General features: G+C 44.6%; 1 protein-coding gene across 1 annotated transcript in view; it reads left to right on the forward strand.

Moving 5' to 3' along the window:
* The window catches only part of ELOA (elongin A), a 169,721-nt gene that overhangs the window by 37,164 nt on the left and 110,947 nt on the right, over positions 1–21,610 (forward strand). Inside the window, exon 2 of the mRNA XM_086955794.1 lies at positions 20,860–20,916. Coding sequence (XP_086811920.1) covers positions 20,860–20,916 — 57 coding nt within the window. The remainder of the gene's footprint in view (positions 1–20,859; positions 20,917–21,610) is intronic.

Here is a 21,610-nt window from a genome sequence, read left to right on the forward strand (position 1 = left end):
CCGGTCATAAAAACAAAGCCCTTTCCACTGCCCTTCCACCACCTACAGGGAACGGAGAGGCACCCAGTCCAACAGAGCAGAAAACAGCACTGGAAGTGCCTTCACTAGGACACCATGGGTACCGGCTGACAGCAGCCTCTCGCAGGCTGTTACTGGCCAGTTCCAAGCAGCTTCCACCTCTCTCTAAAGGCTTGCAGAAATCCCGTACCCTGCCCAGGGAGCTGACAGAGGGCGTAGTATAAAAATGTGCACCAGTTGCAGGGTACAGGAGTAACTGGAGTTACTGTCAGTCCCTTCCTCAGGCACTCAACCTCTGGGGCTCCAACAACATCATGGCCCCTGTGCAACTGGAGACCAGCGGCATCCTCCACTCCTCTGCCACCTCCTCTGGGTTCCGTCATGGCTGCTGGAAGCACCGGCTACAGGATGAGCACCCTAATAGATTTTCTCCTGCAAACAACTTACCAAGATATTACGGTGCTTTCTGATCTGTAAGTATTTCAGAACCCAAGTTCTATATCTTCAGATGCCACTGCACCATTTTATTTTATTTCTTTGTTACACATTTTCCCATTCTGTACCATACTCGTTTTACCTTTCCACTTAACTCTCCTTGCCCCAAAGGGAAGCACGTTTAGCCTAACATTACTTAAATTTGACTGAAGTCTATCAATCTGATGTCAAACAATCATGACAAAGTAAAGAGCAGCAACTGAATAAAAGAGCTTTACACGGTTGCACAAATTCAAACAAAAACATATTTAGTTACTCCCAATTTTGGCAAGTAATGGGGTGTGGTACTAAGAGTTAAAGTTAGTTGCTCACTAGGGTATGCTGGCTTTTAAAATTCTGGTCTTCTGGTTCCGAAGTGGACATGTTAGAGACTTTAGTGAGGCTTTATTCTACAATTAACCCCTGGAGTAATTGGTGGTGTTTGCAGTCGGGTATCACAGAACAGCTTTTTAAACTTTAATTAACCTATGCTCACTATTGGCCGAGTTTTTAAAACGAACAATGGAATAGGCTGATAGCTGCAGAATTTGCTGGTGGGATGGCAATGGGAAACTTTAATACACGCCATGAAACAACGCCACCAAGGGACAGATGGATTTAGTTGAATTCACAGTCTCATAAGTGGCCTTATATGCTCAGTCATACCATGTGTACAACAGCTCTACTCACTTCTCTAAGTGATAAAGCCCCAATACAAAATGTATTTAGGCAATGCGGAGGAAAACAAGACGGATTTGGTTATTGTGCCAATCTAATGCTTCAAGGTAAATGACAGCAGAATTGCATTTAGCTTTCAATTGTGTCTCCCCCGTTCGCCCTTTCCTCTCATCCCCTTTGTCTCTGTGCATCACTCTTCTGTCTCTGTTCCCCTGCAGACGTTTCTTCTGTCCCCTTAGCTCACTCTCTCCTGCTCACCCTCACTTATCCTCTCACCCTCACACACACCCTCACACTCACCCTCTCACCCTCACACACCCTCACACCCACCATCCCACCCCCTCACCCCTATCCCCTCACCCTCACACACCCTCTCACCCTAACACACACCCTCACCCCCCTCACCCTCCCTCATCCTCACACCCCTCATCCTCACACCCCCTCATCCTCACCTACCCTCACACACCCTCACCCTCACCCCCTCTCACCCACCCTCACCCCCTTACCCACCCTCTCACCCTCACACACCCTCTCACCCTCACACACCCTCTCACCCTCACACACCCCCTCACTCTCACACCCCCTCACTCTCACACCCCTCACCCTCACCCTCACACCCCCTCATCCTCACCCTCACACCCCCTCATCCTCACCCTCACACCCCCTCATCCTCACCCTCACACCCCCTCATCCTCACACACCCTCATCCTCACCCACACACACCTTCATCCTCACCCTCACACACAGCATCACTCAGCGCAACCACAGCATCACTGGTTCAAATATGTTCTTTCAATGTTTCAAACTGTTTTCAAGCTTTCACGCTTTATTACGAATCCCAAAAAGATGTTAATATTTCACTTCTGTTCTTGGATTTTCTTCACAATAAAAAACACTGAACATAATCTTCACAAAAGTTATTTACAAAAGTTTCAGCTATTGCCATTATAAATTAAATAAATGATTTAAGTATTAATTATTTAAAAAAATTAAAAGCTATTGTTATTTGTAATATCCATACATCTAAGTCACGTAAATACAAAACATGTTGCATTACAAATGCTATAGGTGTCACATTTGCGAAAGTTATAACTATTGGCATTGTAAATGACAAAGCTATTAATTTAGCTAGTTTAAAAAATAACACATAAATAAAAAAAGACATTTATAAGACCAATAGCTCAAACTCTCCTAATGCGAGCCATATTGCATTTCCAATGCTTGTTCTGTTTGTTAATACAGCTCTTATTGTGGGCTGGCACTGCCGTTTCTTCTTTGATCCTGGTGCTCCTTGTGCTCTTTAATGAAGTGCAGAATTGTCAGAGTAAGCAGGCAGTACGTTTTGCTCCATGTATAATAAGAATCTAGCCCACATATGGTACACATGACTCCTGACTAGCCTCTTAGGTCACTAATAGCATTGTATGTAGCGTATAGACAATAATCTGTGGAAACTGAGTTTCAGCAAAAATACTTTTCATTAGCACATCACCAAGCAAAGTGTTCTGATTTGTCTTCATCCTATTAAAAACATTTTTTGCTTCACAAACTACAAAAATTTTCTTTCTTTTCTGAAGCATATTTCAAAATGTTTGTACAGGTCATTTACAAGCTATTTAAATGTTGTGTTTTAGAAAAACACAGACATCCTACAGCCTTTCATTTCACTTTTTGTACAGCATGATTGTCAGGCCTTTCACTGAAAAAGACAAAGAAAAGTAAACACCAGCCTTCAGAATTAAATAAGTAGCATACTGTAAGACGGCATAAACTTAAATTTTACTTCAGTCTCTGAAAGCAGAGCAAATGTGACCAGATAAAATCAAGGTTTGAAGACATCTTTATTGCTCATTCACTTTCTGAGAGGTCAGAACACATGTTCTTTGTCAACTCCCCAGAACAGGCCAGTAGGCCCTTAAAATTGTTCACCCTGATAACATCTGACTCTCCATGGCGAGTAGATTACTTGAGGCCTGCTATTAGGAATCTCAAATGCAGTTTAATTATTTGTGAAGATTGTGGAATAGTGTCTGAATTTAGTGATAGATTGATCAACTCTCTACCTCCATTAGTCTGAAAAAATGAAAACCCCAATGAGGTTGTCTAATACCCTAGATATGTAATGGAGTCTTTACATAGCCTTCTGGATTGATCCATAGCTAACTCATATTCTGACTTCCTTACATTGTGTAAACGTAGGCATTTAATGGAGGCGTAGAAACAGCTCACAGACACAAGTTCAAGTTGGAAAGCAATTAATGTATTTTAGTGGTAGTAATTTGAGGGAGAAGGTAAATCCTGGACTCTTAAGACTGGTGTGCGTAACTTTATTATATCAAGAATCAGTCCAAAACTGCAGAAATATGCTCCAAATTTCTTTTGGGAGAGGGTTCACACTTCAGTGTTTGAAATCTGTGGCAAAAGGGCAAAAATCTACGGAAACAGTGAAAACGTACATTGTTGTTTTATCACTTTACAGGCAAGAATACTAAAAGTACAATATTATCTTTCTTTTGCTTTAAAAAAATAAATCTATGCACATGCGGTTTCAAATAGTTAGTGCCCCACCCGCCCAAAACATCCTCTCCTAAGCCTTAATGTCTCCAGATCCCATGGTCTTTGCCCTCATTATACAGATCACCTTGGCATCTGTTTGTGTAAGCCTTTGTGCACGCCACATATACTGTCATATTAATATCCGGCACCACAGGGCATTCTCCCACTCTCAAGAGTAGAAAATCGCATGGGCTAGGTAACTGAGCAACTCTGTGTGTTTTATACCTAAAGGTTTACTGCACAAGTGATTGCTATTTAGCTCATTCGACAACTCTACTGTGCTGTTATTATAGTAAATTAGTCGGTGCCATTTGTCGTTGTTTTCCTCAGATTCTGCCGATCCAACCTGGTACTTTATCAAAAGAAAGGAAGCAAATATCATATGCCTATTTAATTAATGCTGCTGGTATGACATCAGAATGATGATCATAACGGGAAGTCTCCTGCACATGCCCCCAATCCTGTTTGTGCCGAAGCGAGGAAACTGTGTACCTCACTTGATAAGACCTTATAGCTAAGGAATGTCTGATCACCTAGGAGGCTTGGAGAGAAACGCAAATGAGCATGCTCGGATATAAAAGACTAGCCAGTCGCAACAAAGCAGCATCAACAGTCTCTGTTTATGGAAAACAGATTACTGATTGATAAGCTTTTATTCGATATGCAAGATATCTTATAAGCGTACACACAAAACAGCCATTTACAAATCTACGAAAACATCATTTAAGAAGGCAATATTAAATGCACATTAAAAAGATAAAAGGACATGAAGTGCCCAGAATAAATTAGCTAAAAAAAGAATTAAACCGCTACTGACAGTCTCTTGCAACGAATCAACCAAAACTATTTTAAAAATTTGGCTATGCCACATACAATAGGAGGAGAAGTATCCGTCATTAGGATACGCAGGGCTACTAGGTAACTACGTGTACCCATACGTGTACCCATATTCCGGCAGAGGGGTTTAAGCCAAAAGCTCCTGGGGTTTACATAGTCCGGGCATTCGAATAGGATGTGCGTGATGGACTCTATCCTATTAGGACAGCATGCACAATAAGGGGACGTGTGAGCACCTGATTTCCATTTTGATACCAGGGCCCCAAGTGGAAGCGAACCCACTCTAAATTTAAAATACAGTGCTCGGTCAAAGGGAAGAGTAATTAGGTCCAGATAAGGCTCAAAAACTACAACGTCTTTTACTAGTAAAAAGTCAGCCGTGGACTTGCAATGTTCCGGGTTTGTAACTAGTTGTTCCGCAACCCAATTCCAGTACAGTCTCTTCACGACCTCTTTTGGTGGAGCTGAACGTGATGACCAACAGTCCCCCAGTCCGATTTTCTCCAGAAGTTTTTTAGTGTCTCTCAACCATCTTATTTTTGCCCAACCGCCCAAGCTCATTATCTCCACCAACCCATCAGCATACGATTTTAACTCTTCACCCCTCCAGATTCGTGTCCATAGAAGGAGAGGGCGAAGCTGGGCTTGATCTTTGATGTTTTTGCAGCCTGTATCCAACAGCACCGGTACTGTTGGGGTGCTCAGAGGGATGGCGATTATGGATTTTAGGAGCTTACTCTCCGCTGTTGCCAGGGCGTCCAGACAGCAATGTCCCCACAGTTCGGCCCCATACAAGGCTGATGTTACTACCTTAGCCTTGTAGATATCAATTACTGGGGTAAGCGACCTCCTAGGTGAAGCCCGGAATTCCCTCAGGAGGGCTCCTCCTGCTCTCTTGTGGTTGAGGACCATCTTTGCAATGTGAGGTGACCAGGTCATGCTATCCGTAATCCGAATTCCGAGATAGTCAAATTCGGAAACTTTCTCCAAGGCAACAGAGTTAAGAATAGGAGGGCGGCCCAGTTTCCTTGGAGGATTTAGGACTAGGTACTTAGTTTTGTCCAAGTTGATTACTAGTCCATTTGCAACACAGAAATCCTGGAAACGGGTTAGCAGTTTCTGGAGGCCTTGCGGAGTCTTGGAGATCAAGAGCGTGTCGTCCGCAAAAAGCAGGGTGGGGATCCGCACTCCTCCGAGACAGGGGGCGTCGGCTGGTTCTTGTTGGAGATATTCCACCACCCCATTCACATATAATGAGAAAAGGGTGGGCGCCAGAACGCATCCCTGCCTCACACCCCTAGACACTGGTATTTTCTCTGTTAGCTCTCCGTTTTTACCCCAGCGGACCTGAGCAAAGGTATGGGTGTGGAGGCTAATTGAGGAGGGACAAGATGTAAGGAGGCAATCCCAGCTCATAAAGCACCCTCCATAACTCCTCCCGGGGAACTAGGTCAAAGGCAGTCCTCAGGTCTATAAAGGCCAGATATAGACTGCCCTTGCCTAGCTCCACCACCTTCCACCCCAGAAGTGCCAACCTGAACACCTGCTCTATTGTCCCCATTCCTGCCCGAAAACCTGCCTGGAAGTCTGATAGTATGTTATTCTCCTCCACCCAGTGAAGAATCCTTCCAAGTATAGCTTTACCTGCTATCATTTGGGTGGAGTCTATCAGGCTCATTGGGCGGTAGTTCCCCGGGGTTTCTCTACATCCTTTTTTATGGAAAGCATGTAAAGGAGTGTAGCACCAGTTGTGACAATGTGCAAGTGGCTGCCTGTTTGAACAGCGGTACAGATTTCCAGCACCTGTTCTCCTGCCAAACATACCCATGGAAGACCATTGAGCCATGCCAGGAGGCCCCTATTCTGCGTTCCTTGACCAATACCTTGGGAGAGACCTGGCCTTGCTCCTGTCAGAAAGCGCAGATCGAGTAGAGTATGTGAATTTGGCCCGGTACTCATCTTGTACTGTCCACTGGTGCTTCAGACAATGCTCCCAGAGAGGACTTTAGAGCAACTCTCCTCCCTTACTTTAGAACATACAATTCACTTCTGTAGTTGACATAGACCTTGAAGAGTCTGTTAGAAAGCAAAGAGTATACATTGTTATTCTGCATTTGCCCAATATAAATATGTATAATGCTGAGGGTATATCACTGTTGTCTTGAAGTTGGTATGTAATGTATGCCTTTGATTATCACAAACCTATAGCAACGTATAATTTCATACTCTTAGTACCACTCATACTTTTGATTGTTCAACCATTTGCATTTCGCTACGTGCTACCAGTGTTATAAATTAATAAACCCAATGTTAAACTTGCTCACGTACCTCATAACGGGTATGCTATCAATCCCAAGAAGGATGTATTATGGTGCGTTTTACGTTTGTACAGGTGCTAGCAAGGAGCTCCGTGGAGTTAAATGTGAAACTAGTGGTCCGTTAGAAATCAGCTGCATTTGTGGCCATTTTCAGGGGACAGGTTGACTTGCTACCATTAGTCACTAAAAGGTCAAAGGTATGCCAAAAATAGCTGTGATTTCAGGCTTTCATTGTAGCTAACCACAAAAATCATTCAGGCTTCATTCCTAGGAGGTTGAGATGTGATCGAAGTAGGCAATTCTGATTTTTTCCCCATATTGATGGACCAGATAGAAAAGATGGGATGCATTGAAGCAGGAGTAGGTTAATTAACCTATCCCAGATCCTATGTTGAATATCCCCTTTCAAGAGCTCTACTCGGTGGATGAGAGAAATCTTCTTGTGAGGTAGTTTTGGTGTACATGGGTGTCTTTTATGAATCCTATGGTATTCATGACCTGAGCTGGAGGGCAGATCAAGCCTGTTGACTTTCACCAGCAGGTAGGCATGAAGAGTGTTGAAGTTGATCTGGTTTTATGAGACACTACTGTTTGATGAGGTTATCATGCAGGTAGGTTACTAGATATACACTCTTGCTCTGGGGATGGATGGCCACTGCTCGGAGCATTTTGATGGAGCACTTGGGGCCAAGGAGAGGCTGCAATTGATACCTCTACTTGGCCCTGCCACGTTTGGCTATTCTATTGAAATTTCTATAATTGACAGTACCACATTGACAAATGAGTGTTCTTGAGGTAGAGCCTGATGATCTAGTCCCCTCGCACCAAAGTATAATGTAGGAAATAGATGCCCTCTTCTTTTTTTTCTTCAATCTTTATTTGTGGAATTAATTCTGATTCTCTACAAAACTGCATTTCATTAGCAAACAATGACTGACGATATTGGCCACGTGCACATGATGCGTACCCAATACCAGTTATACAGTAAACGGGTAATGCTTCTTGTGGGATGTAGTAACCACCAAAGGCAGTTTGTGTGTCCCAGGTATGAACTTTGTTTATTCATATACAGATCCTCTCCCGCCCCCAACTCCATATACCATAGCAGCTGCTCAGAGTTCATCAGGAACCAAACCAGACCCAACTCTGACAGATATGCCCTCTGTAGATGCTAGTTGTGATGGGATATAGACGAAGAAGAGTAAGGACGCATCTACAAATGCATTGTCTCTACAATAGATCAGGTCGATGGACCATAACTGAGAACCGTAAACAAAGGAATGCCCTCATCTTAAGCATAGAATGCCAGCATAGAATGCCCCCTTTAGCTCTGGGCCTGGAGAATTATCAGATGATGACTGTCTTCCTTATAGGGAAGAGAAAATTAATTAGAAAATACATTAAGCAAAGAAGATTGGCTGAGTCAACCTCTCCTATGCCGGCTCATTTATCCGGCTTCATAGTTTACTAATATGCTCCTGTCATGGGGAAACGAAGATCAGATGAGTACTGGTAGCCTGAGAGTGAAACACACGAAAGAAATTGTGATCACATACTGAATGATCCAGATAACTGACCTCTTAGCTTCCCAGTTTGAGAGGATTATCACAGTGCAAGCCATTCCATTAAGAAAATGTGGTCTTTCCTGGATGTAGAACAGGATGTTTGAATGACATTCAAAAAGGATCGCCTGCATGCATTGGGGACTTTTATCCCTAGCTTACCTTACCATCTGATATTGTAATTCCTTTTGTTGCTGAAGAGCAGTGGTCCCTTAAGGGTCCGTGAGGCCTACTAACAAGGACTGCGACTGAGTTACAAAATTATTGAAAATATGAAAACCATTTCTATATTTGATTGTGGTTTAAAGTTAATATTTGACCATTTGTTTGGTCTATACTTGTTTTTGTATCTTTGTGTGTTGTTTTGTAGTTCAAATCATAGGAATTGCTTAGGCTGGAGGTCCCTAGCTTCCAATAGTGACTCAGCTGGGGTCCCTGGATTCCAGTAATGATTCAGTGGGTGTCCTCAGAAGGCAATATGTGAAGAACTGCTGCTGGTGAGGGCCAGTGATTTTAGATCTGTTTATATATTGTGCACACCCTTGTCTTAACTTAAAATCTGAAGTGCAGTGTCGTATTGTCGCTACCGTTGAGAGAGCTTCCTTCTCATTACGACGATGCCAGGCAGATGCACTTTTGAGTGTGATTTCTGAATCGTGAAAATATTTTTCAAGAATCCTTAATAGATTTATTTTTTGTTGTGAGAGGTATTTCCCAACTACATTTTGGGAGGTAGATGTGTGTTTTTGTTTTTTTCCCTGTAGCTGCTAGGCCCTGGTTGGGATGGAGTTGGGAAAGAGCAGAGTCTGGTCTGATTGACTCGACTGTGTTTAGCTTTGCATGCAGACCTAACACCAAGGAGCAGTGCAAGACCTTTACAGCAGACAATTTTTCAGTTTTTTCATTGTAGCTGGATCGTTTAAAAAGCAGGTGGCCTAGGTCTGGGCGAAATCAGATTAGAGAAACAACAGAGATTAATTTATCGGATGCCAGCGAGAATACTGCCTTTCACTGAGTTTTTTTTTCCATATTTACTTTACCTATATTGATAATTTGCGGCACATAGATGAGATCACTTGTCCAGAACTATGCCCTCTTCATCAAGGGTAAAGGTTGGATTAAAATCCAGGTGTCAAAAGTTTAAATATCTGCGCTTTATTAACAATACCTCCTCTCCTTCTCCATGCATTTAAACTGAGAAGGGATAACCTGCATGACAAATATACTCTGCAAAGGAAATATCTTAACCGGGCTCCCACATGACACGTTAAGGGAATAGAGGCCCAATTAACTCTCACAACTTGAACATAAGGTTTTGGTCCATCACTGCTAATATTTGAACCCAGGGTACTGGCCCTAGTGTCTGTGCTCTGGGAAAACTAATAAACCAATAGTTTTAAAACAAGAGAGATAATTCATGCATCTTTGGTAACAGACACCTAATGTCCAAACACTGGTGTTGCTAGAAATTAAAAATCACGCTTATGTTATAAGGTTTATATTGTGCCTTCTAAGGTTTATATTGTCTGTTGTACGTGACACCGGGGAATTTATGGAACAAAGGTGCTGACAAAAGGGCAATCTTTCAAGATTCCAATATATTCTCTTTCTCTCTCTTGCTCTCGCTTTCATGTCCAAAACTGACAGGTGGGTATCTTTGGTAAGATCTCCTAAACTCACCTGTGCAATATTTGGGTTTTGTCTTTGCAATTTGTATTTTTCCTACATTCCATCTATATCAATTTTCAGAGTGATTTGTCTGATATATTTTGCCTTTCAACAATTTTTATTGAGGCATTCATACAAGCTGATGGTTTACAAGAGCACAGAGTCATGACAGATTGTATACCATCTAGTTTTAGATTTTTTTCCATTCATTTCAAAAAGGATAAAAAAATTAAAAAACTATAAAAAAAAGTGCCTTCGAGAACCCCGACCGCCCCCTTCCCCACACACACACACACACACACACACGTAATATCCAGGTTCAAAGTGAGCATACTCCCTTCTTTATTATTGACCCAATTACCCAGTCAACTCCTATCTGGTTGTTTCTATATTAATAGTTCAGATCAAGAGCTGAAAGACTGTGTGGTCTGACTGAACCGATTTTGGTTTTTATCAAATAGTCAATAGTGCCATATTTGTTTGAATTCATCCCATTCATTAACCAGATCATACGTTATCTTGTCAATGGCTAATACATTCTAAAGATTTAAGTACCATCTCTAGATCGTGAGAGCGTCTGACTTTTCCGGTCTTCTACAATTAACTGTTTAGTAGCTGTCAATAAGTGTTGGACTAATGCTTGTGTTCACTTTGTCATGCCTCACATTTTATGGTCTCTGAGTTCCAATAGAATCTGCTCCGGAGTAGCAAAAAGTGACTCTATTAGTAGTCTTATGTGTGATACGACTTCTTTCCAAAAGTGATGACCATATGTGATGGGTAGTTTCTTCCTTATTAGAGATTCTCCAGGACATCCCTTGAGGATTTGGAAACGTCTATTTTAATCTTTACGGGGTAAGATACCAGTGATGCAGCAGTTTGTGTCTTTGTTCTGTGTGTATGATATTTATATGCTCTCTGGTTCGGACCTCTCAAACTATTCCCCACTCTTTATTAGAGAGCCAGGGGTCTCCTCTGTCTGGAAACCTCATTGAGATAGTGCCTCTCCTCTCTTTAATATCTTATGAATGACAGGTGTTAGAAATTACTCCCTTAGATTCTGGGCATGGCTTTGTATATTTTGCAAATATTATGAGTTCTCTTGTTGCAGTCCGGTTTGCGTTGTAGGAAAGATTTTATATTGACTTTCTCACACATGTGACTCAAGATCAGGCAGTCCCCATCCTTCCGTCTTTGGAAGGCCAGTAGTGTGTTAAGTTGAAAGTCTAGATTTTGATGAATGGGTGTAAATCCGGATAGGTATGTCGCAAGTTCTAATTTAATGTCAGTCATGTCCCATGTTTTCATTATAGTGTTCAGTTTCACTATAGTGTTCAAGGTTTCACTGGCAGGCGTTCTTGAGCCTGGTGTCTTTTGATAACCAAAGGACATCTCATAAAGTTTTGCCCCGTACTGCTCTATCCATGAATACTCCTTTTTTGTCCATTTCTTCAATAGTACATGCATGAAGGTGAAGCTCCTTGATGGTATCTCTTCAGATTGGGCATCGCCAGTCTACCTCCATCCCATGGCGCCATTATTACTTTCCTGGAGAGTGGTGCCTTCTTCCCGTTCCATAGAATTTTTTTTTATTTTTGGTGTTTTCTGGAAGGATAAAATTCATCTTTGGGGTATAACAAAAAGGGCATGGCCTGAGATAAATATATTTTTATTTTTTATTTTTGTTTCTACAAGTCCTTTCCAAGAGACTGGGAGCCTACTACATTTACTCACATCCTGCTTAATATTTTATACTAATGCTGACCAATTATCAGGGACCATCTTTGGCAGTGATGGGGTGATGCTGAGTCCTAAATATTTGGTGTAAGAGCTAGGCCATCGAAATAGAAGTTATTTTTAAAAATCACTTCACTTCTGTTTGTGTAAGCATCAGTGCAAGTGTTCAGATTTATTTGTATTTAGACAAAACCATGCTATCCCATAAACAGTCTACTTTTTGCGAGAGTCGTGTGTCAAGTCTTGGACAACCATCACTTTACAGGTTCCACTTTGACTGGTCTTTTGTTTGCTCCTCTCTGCAATAATTACCTTATTCAGATGGTATGTGGATATCTTGGCAAATACAAGGAGATCTTTGCCACAATGTCCTGAGGTGTAGCTTTGTCATAGAGCTCACCCGCCCTCCAGCCCCCCCAATTCTATAGGGCTCTTTCAATGCCTATAGGGAAGACCGTCTTTTACCTAAAGTCTGTCTAAGGAGTTGTTTCAAGCACTCCGCCACATATTCTCCTTCTTCTCCCTTTTCCATATTACAGCCTCTTAGATTGCCGGTCTGGACCTATTTTCTAGGTCTTCACATCTATGCATTAGTTGTTTGATCTGGGTCTCCAGAGTAACTATCGACGTGGTGGCAACCTAGCTCATGTTACTGAGGAATTGCATTAATTGCCCTGTCAACGAAATTCTTGAGTTCATGGTCTGCTGATTTGATGTCTGCTATATCTGATCCCAAGCATGACCTTAGTTTGCCAGGCCCACCTACCAAAGTTTTGTCTCAGTCCTACTTGAAATCTGCAAGATAGCACTGGAGATTCACTTCGCAATTAATATTAGAGAGCCAGAGATCTCAATATTCTAAAGGGCTTAGTGGAAAAATGGAGAAGTACACCCTCTTAATTTATAATACCAAAACACGTTAAAGTACTCCACTACTAGTACAAACATAAAAACTGATAATCTAGAAAAGGAAATGGTATAATGTCCCTAACATAAGCATCCACTTGAATAGTGATAGAGGAAAAACCTTTTTTTTGTTTTATTTTCCCTCCCACTCCCTAGTGGTTTCATGCTTCATTATCGGGACACCACGACCCCTATAAGTCATGGTGGGCTCAACCAATATTTCAGGGAGCAATTAAATAATACATTTGTGCAGGGGGATAAAGATTAAAAGTCCTCTGGCAGACCCCAGTATCCCTTTATTCTTGGGTCTGACGGGGATATTACAATTATTATGTCTGGGGTCGTAAATGGCCTCGTTGGGATACTCTTCCAAGTAAATTGAAAAGGAGTTTTACTGTCTGCACTCCCCCGATTCTCCTTAGGCCAATTAAGGAGTTCCCAGTTCCTCTGTTTGCTGCTGGATCTAAAGGAGATATGTTGAGGGCTGCACGCCCCCGATGTGTCCAACCCCTCTCTCCCCAGGGCATGTTGAATACATCCCAAGATGAATATACTATACTTTCGGGATAAAATTCGGAATATTTATTCAGATTTTAATCTACCAATGGAAAGTGAGTCCCTTCCTGAAATTGCCACTTGTGGACTCAGTTTAATCAGCTTACTGAATTTCCCCTCATCTCTTGGCATCAAACTAAATATTTGTTGTTTGGTATTTAATCTGGATCTCCATTTTATCCTTGTTTACCTCAAATGCTCCAACTGGCCCCGGAACCTATTTCCAACTTTCTGCAGAATGTGTTTACCCTGGTGCTGCAATATGGAGTGTTCACCACTCTCTGGAAATAAGCGATCAATCGTCATTCCACTACTCTCAAAAAATCTAATGCGGATCCTGAGGGTCTGAAAACTTTCGGCTTATTTCCCCTGACCAACACCGGCAAAAAATTGGCAAGTTTAACGGGGAACTGGTTACATTTATAGAGTTGGGATATCCTTAACCCCTTGCAAAATGATTTCAGGAGTGGCCACAGTAAAGAGTCTGATCTTATCGTGACTGCAGTCAGCATTCACCGGCAAGTCGATCCGGGTGAGCCATCCTTTCTGGTGATGCTGGATTTCTGCGTAGCATTCAACATGGCGGCGGCTACATGGCGAAATTGAATGGGGACAGCAATTGCGAGCTGATGAGGCAAACATAGGCGGATGGTGTGAGTGCCGTCGAGTGACCTTCTGAAGTGTGTGTGTGTGTGTGTGTACAGACCACTAGTACATATTTTCACCAATTGTACCTGTAATAACATGTCCGCCAGGCTCACTGTACTTGTTTCTAAATTATAGGAGTACAATTTCACTGTCAAACCTGTTCTGGGCAGTTAGAACCTTTCTGCGTACTATTTATCCCACATGGCTCTTGATGGTGATGTCTTGCCAGATGATGTGGAGTGTGTTGCGTTGGTAGATGCTGTGGCAAAGTATCAATCTATTACGAGTGAGCAAGATTGGACAAGTGCGTACGATGTAGATAGCATCTTGGGGAAGGTTGTTTAGAGGGAGATCTGAAAACCTTCCTACAACCTGAGAAAAGGTTATCAGTTGAATTTTACTCTGGCGATAGTTTTGTCCCACCTACTACATTGTGCAACGTCATTGTGTCTCGGGTGTATTTAGGTCATTTAAGGTCCACCAAGACGTGCATGAAGATCAAGCATCACTACTAGTGGCCTGTTTTGGACAGTCTGGTTAAGCTTATGATTGACAAGTGTCTGGAGTGTCTTATATCCGATTAGCAATGGATGGGTATGCCTACACCCCTGACTCCATTTTTGGAACGTGATTGGGAAAAAGTGTGTCTTGATTTTTCAGGTCCTTATTCCTTATTACCAGGCAACATGAGATATACCATACTTCTCATGGATTGCTTTTCAAAATGGAAGTATCATGCATTTGTGGAGTCACCAGACAATGAAACAGTTGAGAAGGGTGGTTGGTAAATAAGCGAGAATGAAGGAACATTTTGATACAAAAACATGGTCAAATATTAGTAAATCTGGTGGTAGCTGATTGGGTCATGTTTAAAAAAAAAATCTTGTCGTTAATTTGAAAGGGGAATCAAAATTCTCTTTGCCTGTACAAGTGGACATGGTCAGTAAAGGCGCTTTACTTGTCTTGGGAAAGGCTAGTGAAACGTACGCCTGAGCAAGTGATTATTGTGCGCAAGAGGAAATGCCTTGTTGAAAAGTTTGACTGGGAACAATGGTTTCAAGTTTCAGCCCATAAGTGCTCTGTCAACAAGCATTAGAAATGCAATAGGTCTCGCAGCATTAGAGTTAGTGCTTTTAGAATTGTTTATGGGTTTTTTTGTAAATCTTTAGCATTTTTGTTTCCTGTAGCCAATGCTAAAGAATTAAAAAAAAAAAGCCATAAACATTTCTAAAAGCTCTAACTCAAATGCTCCGAGACCTATTGCATTGGAAATGCAATAGGTCTCGCAGTAGGAAAGTTTGAGCTATAGGTGTTATTTATTTTTTTGTTTTTTATTCATGTGTTGTTTTTTCTAAATAGCTAAATTAATAGCTTTCTTCTTTACAAAGCCAATAGTTATAATTTTTGTAAATGTGACACCTCTAGCATTTGTAAAGCAACATGTTTTGTATTAACGGGACTTATCTGTGACTTATATGTATTGATATTAAAAAAATCAATGGCTTTAAAAAACAATCAATAATTAATAAGTAAATAAAATGGATTTTATTTTATATTGCCAATAGCTTAAAGTTTATTACATATATTTAGTGAAGATGCTGTGGTTGCGCTGAGTGAGGGTGAGTGAGGGTGAGTGAGGGTGAGTGAGGGTGAGTGAGGGTGAGTGAGGGTGAGTGAGGGTGAGTGAGGGTGAGTGAGGGTGAGGGAGGGTGAGGGAGGGTGAGTGAGGGTGGGTGAGAGGGTGAGGGGTTGAGGGTGAGTGAGGGTGAGGGGTTGAGGGTGAGGGGTTGAGGGTGAGTGAGGGTGAGGGGTTGAGGGTGAGTGGGGGTGAGTGAGGGTGAGGGTGAGGGGTTGAGGGTGAGTGAGGGTGAGGGGTTGAGGGTGAGTGAGGGTGAGGGGTTGAGGGTGGGTGAGGGTGAGTGAGGGTGAGTGAGGGTGAGTGAAGGTGGGTGAGGGTGAGGGGTTGAGGGTGAGGGGTTGAGGGGGTGAGGGGTTGAGGGTGAGTGAGGGTGAGGGGTTGAGGGTGAGTGAGGGTGAGGGGTTGAGGGTGAGTGATGGTGAGGGTGAGTGAGGGTGAGGTGTTGAGGGTGAGTGAGGGTGAGGTGTTGAGGGTGAGTGAGGGTGAGGTGTTGAGGGTGAGTGAGGGTGAGGTGTTGAGGGTGAGTGAGGGTGAGGCGTTGAGGGTGAGGCGTTGAGGGTGAGGCGTTGAGGGTGAGGCGTTGAGGGTGAGTGAGGGTGAGTGAGTGAGGGTGAGGCGTTGAGGGTGAGTGATGGTGAGGGTGAGTGAGGGTGAGGGGTTGAGGGTGAGTGAGGGTGAGGGGTTGAGGGTGAGTGAGGGTGAGGGGTTGAGGGTGAGTGAGGGTGAGGCTGAGGGGTTGAGGGTGAGTGAGGGTGAGGGATTGAGGGGTTGAGGGTGAGTGAGGGTGAGGGTGGTTGAGGGTGAGTGGGGGTGAGGGATTGAGGGGTTGAGGGTGAGTGAGGGTGAGGGTGGTTGAGGGTGAGTGGGGGTGAGTGAGGGTGAGGGGTTGAGGGTGGGTGAGGGGTTGATGGTGAGGCGTTGAGGGTGAGTGATGGTGAGGGTGAGTGAGGGTGAGGGGTTGAGGGTGAGTGAGGGTGAGGGGTTGAGGGTGAGTGAGGGTGAGGGGTTGAGGGTGAGTGAAGGTGAGGCTGAGGGGTTGAGGGTGAGTGAGGGTGAGGGATTGAGGGGTTGAGGGTGAGTGAGGGTGAGGGTGGGTGAGGGGTTGAGGGTGAGTGGGGGTGAGTGAGGGTGAGGGGTTGAGGGTGGGTGAGGGGTTGAGGGTGGGTGAGGGTGAGTGAGGGTGAGTGAGGGTGAGTGAGGGTGAGTGAGGGTGAGTGAGGGTGAGTGAGGGTGAGTGAGGGTGGGTGAGGGTGGGTGAGGGTGGGTGAGGGTGAGTGAGGGTGGGTGTGGGTGAGGGTGAGGGATTGAGGGTGAGGGATTGAGGGTGAGGGATTGAGGGTGAGGGGTTGAGGGTGAGGGGTTGAGGGTGAGGGTGAGGGGTTGAGGGTGAGGGTGAGGGGTTGGGGGTGAGTGAGGGTGAGGGTGAGGGGTTGAGGGTGAGTGAGGGTGAGGGGTTGAGGGTGAGTGAGGATGAGGGGTTGAGGGTGGGTGAGGGTGAGTGTGGGTGAGTGTGAGGGTGAGGGATTGAGGGATTGAGGGTGAGGGGTTGAGGGTGAGGGGTTGAGGGTGAGTGAGGGTGAGGGTGAGGGGTTGAGGGTGAGTGGGGGTGAGTGAGGGTGAGGGTGAGGGGTTGAGGGTGAGTGAGGGTGAGGGGTTGAGGGTGAGTGAGGATGAGGGGTTGAGGGTGGGTGAGGGTGAGGGTGAGTGAGGGTGAGTGAAGGTGGGTGAGGGTGAGGGATTGAGGGTGAGGCGTTGAGGGTGAGTGAGGGTGAGGGGTTGAGGGTGAGTGAGGGTGAGTGTGGGTGAGGTGTTGAGGGTGGATGAGGGTGAGTGAGGGTGAGGGTGAGTGAGGGTGAGGGGTTGAGGGTGAGTGAGGATGAGTGAGAGTGAGGATGAGTGAGAGTGAGGGTGAGTGAGAGGTTGAGGGTGAGGGGTTGAGGGTGAGGGGTTGAGGGTGAGGGGTTGAGTGAGGGTGAGTGAGGGTGTGGGATGAGTGAGGGTGAGTGAGTGAGTTTACTACCTTAAAAATGTATGATTTTACTACAAATGTACGTAAGTGAGCTTTTGGGTGTCAGGGTTGCCCCTGTGTTTGTGCATATGGTCTGTGCTCGAGAGGATGAAACACAGCTGTCCGGCCTCGTTGAGCGCTAGATTGCAGTATTCCCGAGACGCTAGTGCACAAAGCTTTTGGCGCCAACATGTCTAAATGAACTGAGTGCCGTATTTATGACGTCACACCTATTAACCCGCAGTCGCTCCAATGAATAGAACGTAGGGATCGTTTCCTCTAAGGGCACTATACAGATGTTTTCATTTATCTACTATGCTTAGTGCCTGGAAACTTCCCTGGCAATGTGAGATATATATTGACGAGCAGATCCCGTCACTGCGAGTGGAATGGTTCACTACGAGTGTGGGGATGGAGACAAGTGCTGGGGGACTGTGGTCACTGCGAGTCGTGATGCAGGTTGGGGAAGGAAGAAAGTGATGAATTGGAAGCGGTGTGCAGCTTCCCACAAGAGAGAGGTTAGTAAAGCAATCTAATGCTAGGGGAGCAGATACACGGGAGGTTTCAGATAAAAACCTACCTTGAACCATCAAAGAGACCCCTTGAAGTGCGCGAGCCTCCCTGCAAGTTGCCTGTGGTGCTGCAAACGTCCATTGCTCTTGTCTGCTGAGAAGCGAAATCTGCCATGTCGCTAAGCAACAGCCACATGGAGACAGCAGCACGAGAACACTGTGGTCCGTCCAAGGAATCCAGCTTACGTCATGGGCCAGAGAGGGGATGTGTTCATGGCGCTCTAGTCACACGGTAACATCCAAGTGCGTTCACCGGGAGAGAGGCGGCCACAGCTTCGAAACACGGCCTTGAAGGGGCGACTGTGGGCTGGAAGAAGACGGCATGGGCTGGGAAGGCGGGCGGGGGATTGGGGTGGGGGGTGAGGTGGGGAGAGGCAGAATGAAGCAGGCGGACAACAGATCGCGGAGGAGAAACGATCAAGGTAGAAAGAAGAAGGATTCAGAAAGTTAGAACACTACAAAGTAAGTGACGACAACATGGGGGAGCGGAGGGGATGCGCATGTAGGCACTTTGAGGACCACAGCCATTAATTAGTACATCAGCATACACGAACAAAACATGAAAGTCCCTAGATGCAAAACTGAACAACAAAACGAGAGACGCTATGAACAATGCTTATGGAAGAAAGCCACGTGTCCAGGCAGTTCGACTAAACAGCAAATAGTTATGCTGAAGGCAGGCTGCCACACAACAGCTAAGTTGAACCAAAGAAAGCCCTTCGATCACATTTCCACTACTACTGCAATACATTTCCCCATTTGAAAGCTCCACACGTGAGAAAAACACAAGAAAACATCTCAGAACAAAAAAAATACCACATTTCTCATGGATGTGCAAAGCGGCATGTAGATCAATGCAGGACTCCTAGGGGGCTAACGGACACATTACAGCTCCCACTGACTCTAGTGATGTGCTATATATTTCACTTCGTCTCCGGAATGGATGCAGCTCTGGAGCCAACAAGAGGAAATCAGGGGACGATCGGGGGTGCAAGGGAAATCGGAACCCCGGCAGGAGAAGATCAGGAGCTAGGAAAAGATCGGGAGGCGGAGAGTTGAGGCAGGCAGGCAGGCATGGGAGGGGAGGAGGAGGGGGGAGGAGAGCGAAAGGATCGGAGACACGGCGGGTAAAATAAACAAAACAAAAAAAAAGCCGGAGGGAAGAGAGGGGAGGGGGGAGGAGAAATGCGACACGGCGGGAAGGGGAGGGGGCGGAACGGGGGCGGAGAGGGGAGAGGAAGATCAGGAGCTAGGAAAAGATCGGGAGGCGGAGAGTTGAGGCAGGCAGGCAGGCATGGGAGGGGAGGAGGAGGGGGGAGGAGAGCGAAAGGATCGGAGACACGGCGGGTAAAATAAACAAAACAAAAAAAAAGCCGGAGGGAAGAGAGGGGAGGGGGGAGGAGAAATGCGACACGGCGGGAAGGGGAGGGGGCGGAACGGGGGCGGAGAGGGGAGAGAGAGAGTAGGCAAGGGTAAACAAACACGGACGTGCACGCGCCCGTGACTTTTAAGGTCAATGCGCATGCGCATAAGCTTAATGCGCATGCGCATTGACCTTAAAAGTCACGGGCACTGCAAGGAATCGCCACGATTCCTTGCAGTTAGATAAAGAGTGGATGAGCCCCTATAGTCTCGCTTGCTCGATGCGCATGCGCATCGACAGGCGAGACCTAAAAACTGGCGTCAGCGCAGTAGGAAGTCACGTGTGCTGATGAGAGTTCAGTCTACGGAGTGTGTTGTTTGCCTAGAGACCCTTTGGGGATGAGTTCTGTGGGTTCTCGTACCAGAAAGGTTCTCAAGAGGTTTGATGATTATGTACTTTCATACTTCTTGTTTTAATTTACTTTCGCATATTTCTTTATGGGTTATTTCGTGATGCTGTTTGTATTCTTATGAATTGTTACTTTGTTCGTTTTGTTTCATTTGTATTTTGTTTTTATGTTTATAAGGGGGAAGAAGATGTGGTAAATGCATTGTGATATGTTTTTCCGTGCGCGCATGTGTACGTATGCATTATTATTGGAGTTGCCATACATGCTTCACGAACGGTCAGTGGGGATTCCAGCCACATTCCTTGAGATGTTGGAATCCATACTGGCTGGTTGCCTCACGTCGTGGGTCTTTACATGTATAGAATTACTTGCAAACATGCTTCGCTCTGTGGACAATCCTCTTCGTTACGCACATCTATATATTTCTAGGTCTAAAGAAAGTGACATGGTTCATGCTTAACATCTGATTATCTGGCATGGAAGCTCATTTGCACTGTCTCTTTAAGCAGTCGTGCAAGTGCTTCAAAGTAGACCCAATGTACCACTTTTAATATTGGCTAACTAATGGAAGTTATTGGCTTTTAAGAGAGGATTTGTGACATTATTTATCCTCAAGGTGTAGCTTTCGAGAGACCTTTTCTTCTCCCATCTAGCTGGTTTAAATATTTGTCTAAATCACCCCGTCCCATAAACATCCCCTTGTAATAAACTAAATAAAGATGCGAGCCTTCCATGTGTACACAGCAATTCAAACTCTGCTGTGGTGAATGTGGATAGTGTTCCGAAGTCACTACAATTACCTGACATTGGTGGAATCATTGAGTCCGCTGCATCAGACGTGTTCCCCGAGTACTCCTTCGACCTGATGTTGCTTGACAAATCTTTATGGTTTTCTTTCTTTTTCTTGGCAGCTGTACAAGAGCTTGAAGAGACTCGCCGAACTGCCCATAACAGTTGACATTCTAGTGGTAAGGCGTGTGAATTGGTTACTTAATTTACCTTTTGCTTTTGTCCTCTAGCCGTGGGGTTAGCAATAGGCTGAAGTTATACCCACTCTTCTTTCAAAGGTGGAGATGCTGATAATATTAACGTTCAGGGGCAACCCCTTCACATGATCAGTAAACACTGTGTGTTTGCTTTGTTGCTGCTGTCCCTTTATCACAGTTCCTCAACATTCACATACGTCTTGGTGAAAGAGGTCTTCATTATTCCTCCTCAATGCATTCATTTTATTAAGCATGGCCAGCTGAAGTGTGCGTTTTTTTCTTGGGATAACGCAGGCACCTTTTTGTGGGTGGATGGGGGATACACACATATATATATATATATATATATATATATGTGTGTGTGTGTGTGTGTGTGTGTGTGTGTGTGTGTGTGTGTGTGTGTGTGTGTGTGTGTGTGTGTGTGTATATATGTGTGTATATATATATATATATATATATATAAATTATTTTTTGGGGGGAGTGTGGTGGAACAAAGGCATTCGTTGGAAGGTAGTGTATCGGACCCTCTGCGCACCTACAGTTAATAAAATGTCCTACAGTGTGGCTTTGGGCCATATTTTATGCTTGGCTTTAAAGAGTGACACTGGAGCCCTACATTTGTTTGAGTGGTATGTTCTTCACCCTCTAGGTATCGTGCTGTATGAGTGCTTGTGTC

The sequence above is a fragment of the Lissotriton vulgaris genome, chromosome 2_1 (genome assembly GCF_964263255.1).
Source record: "Lissotriton vulgaris chromosome 2_1, aLisVul1.2, whole genome shotgun sequence".
Classification (NCBI taxonomy): Eukaryota; Metazoa; Chordata; class Amphibia; order Caudata; family Salamandridae; genus Lissotriton; species Lissotriton vulgaris.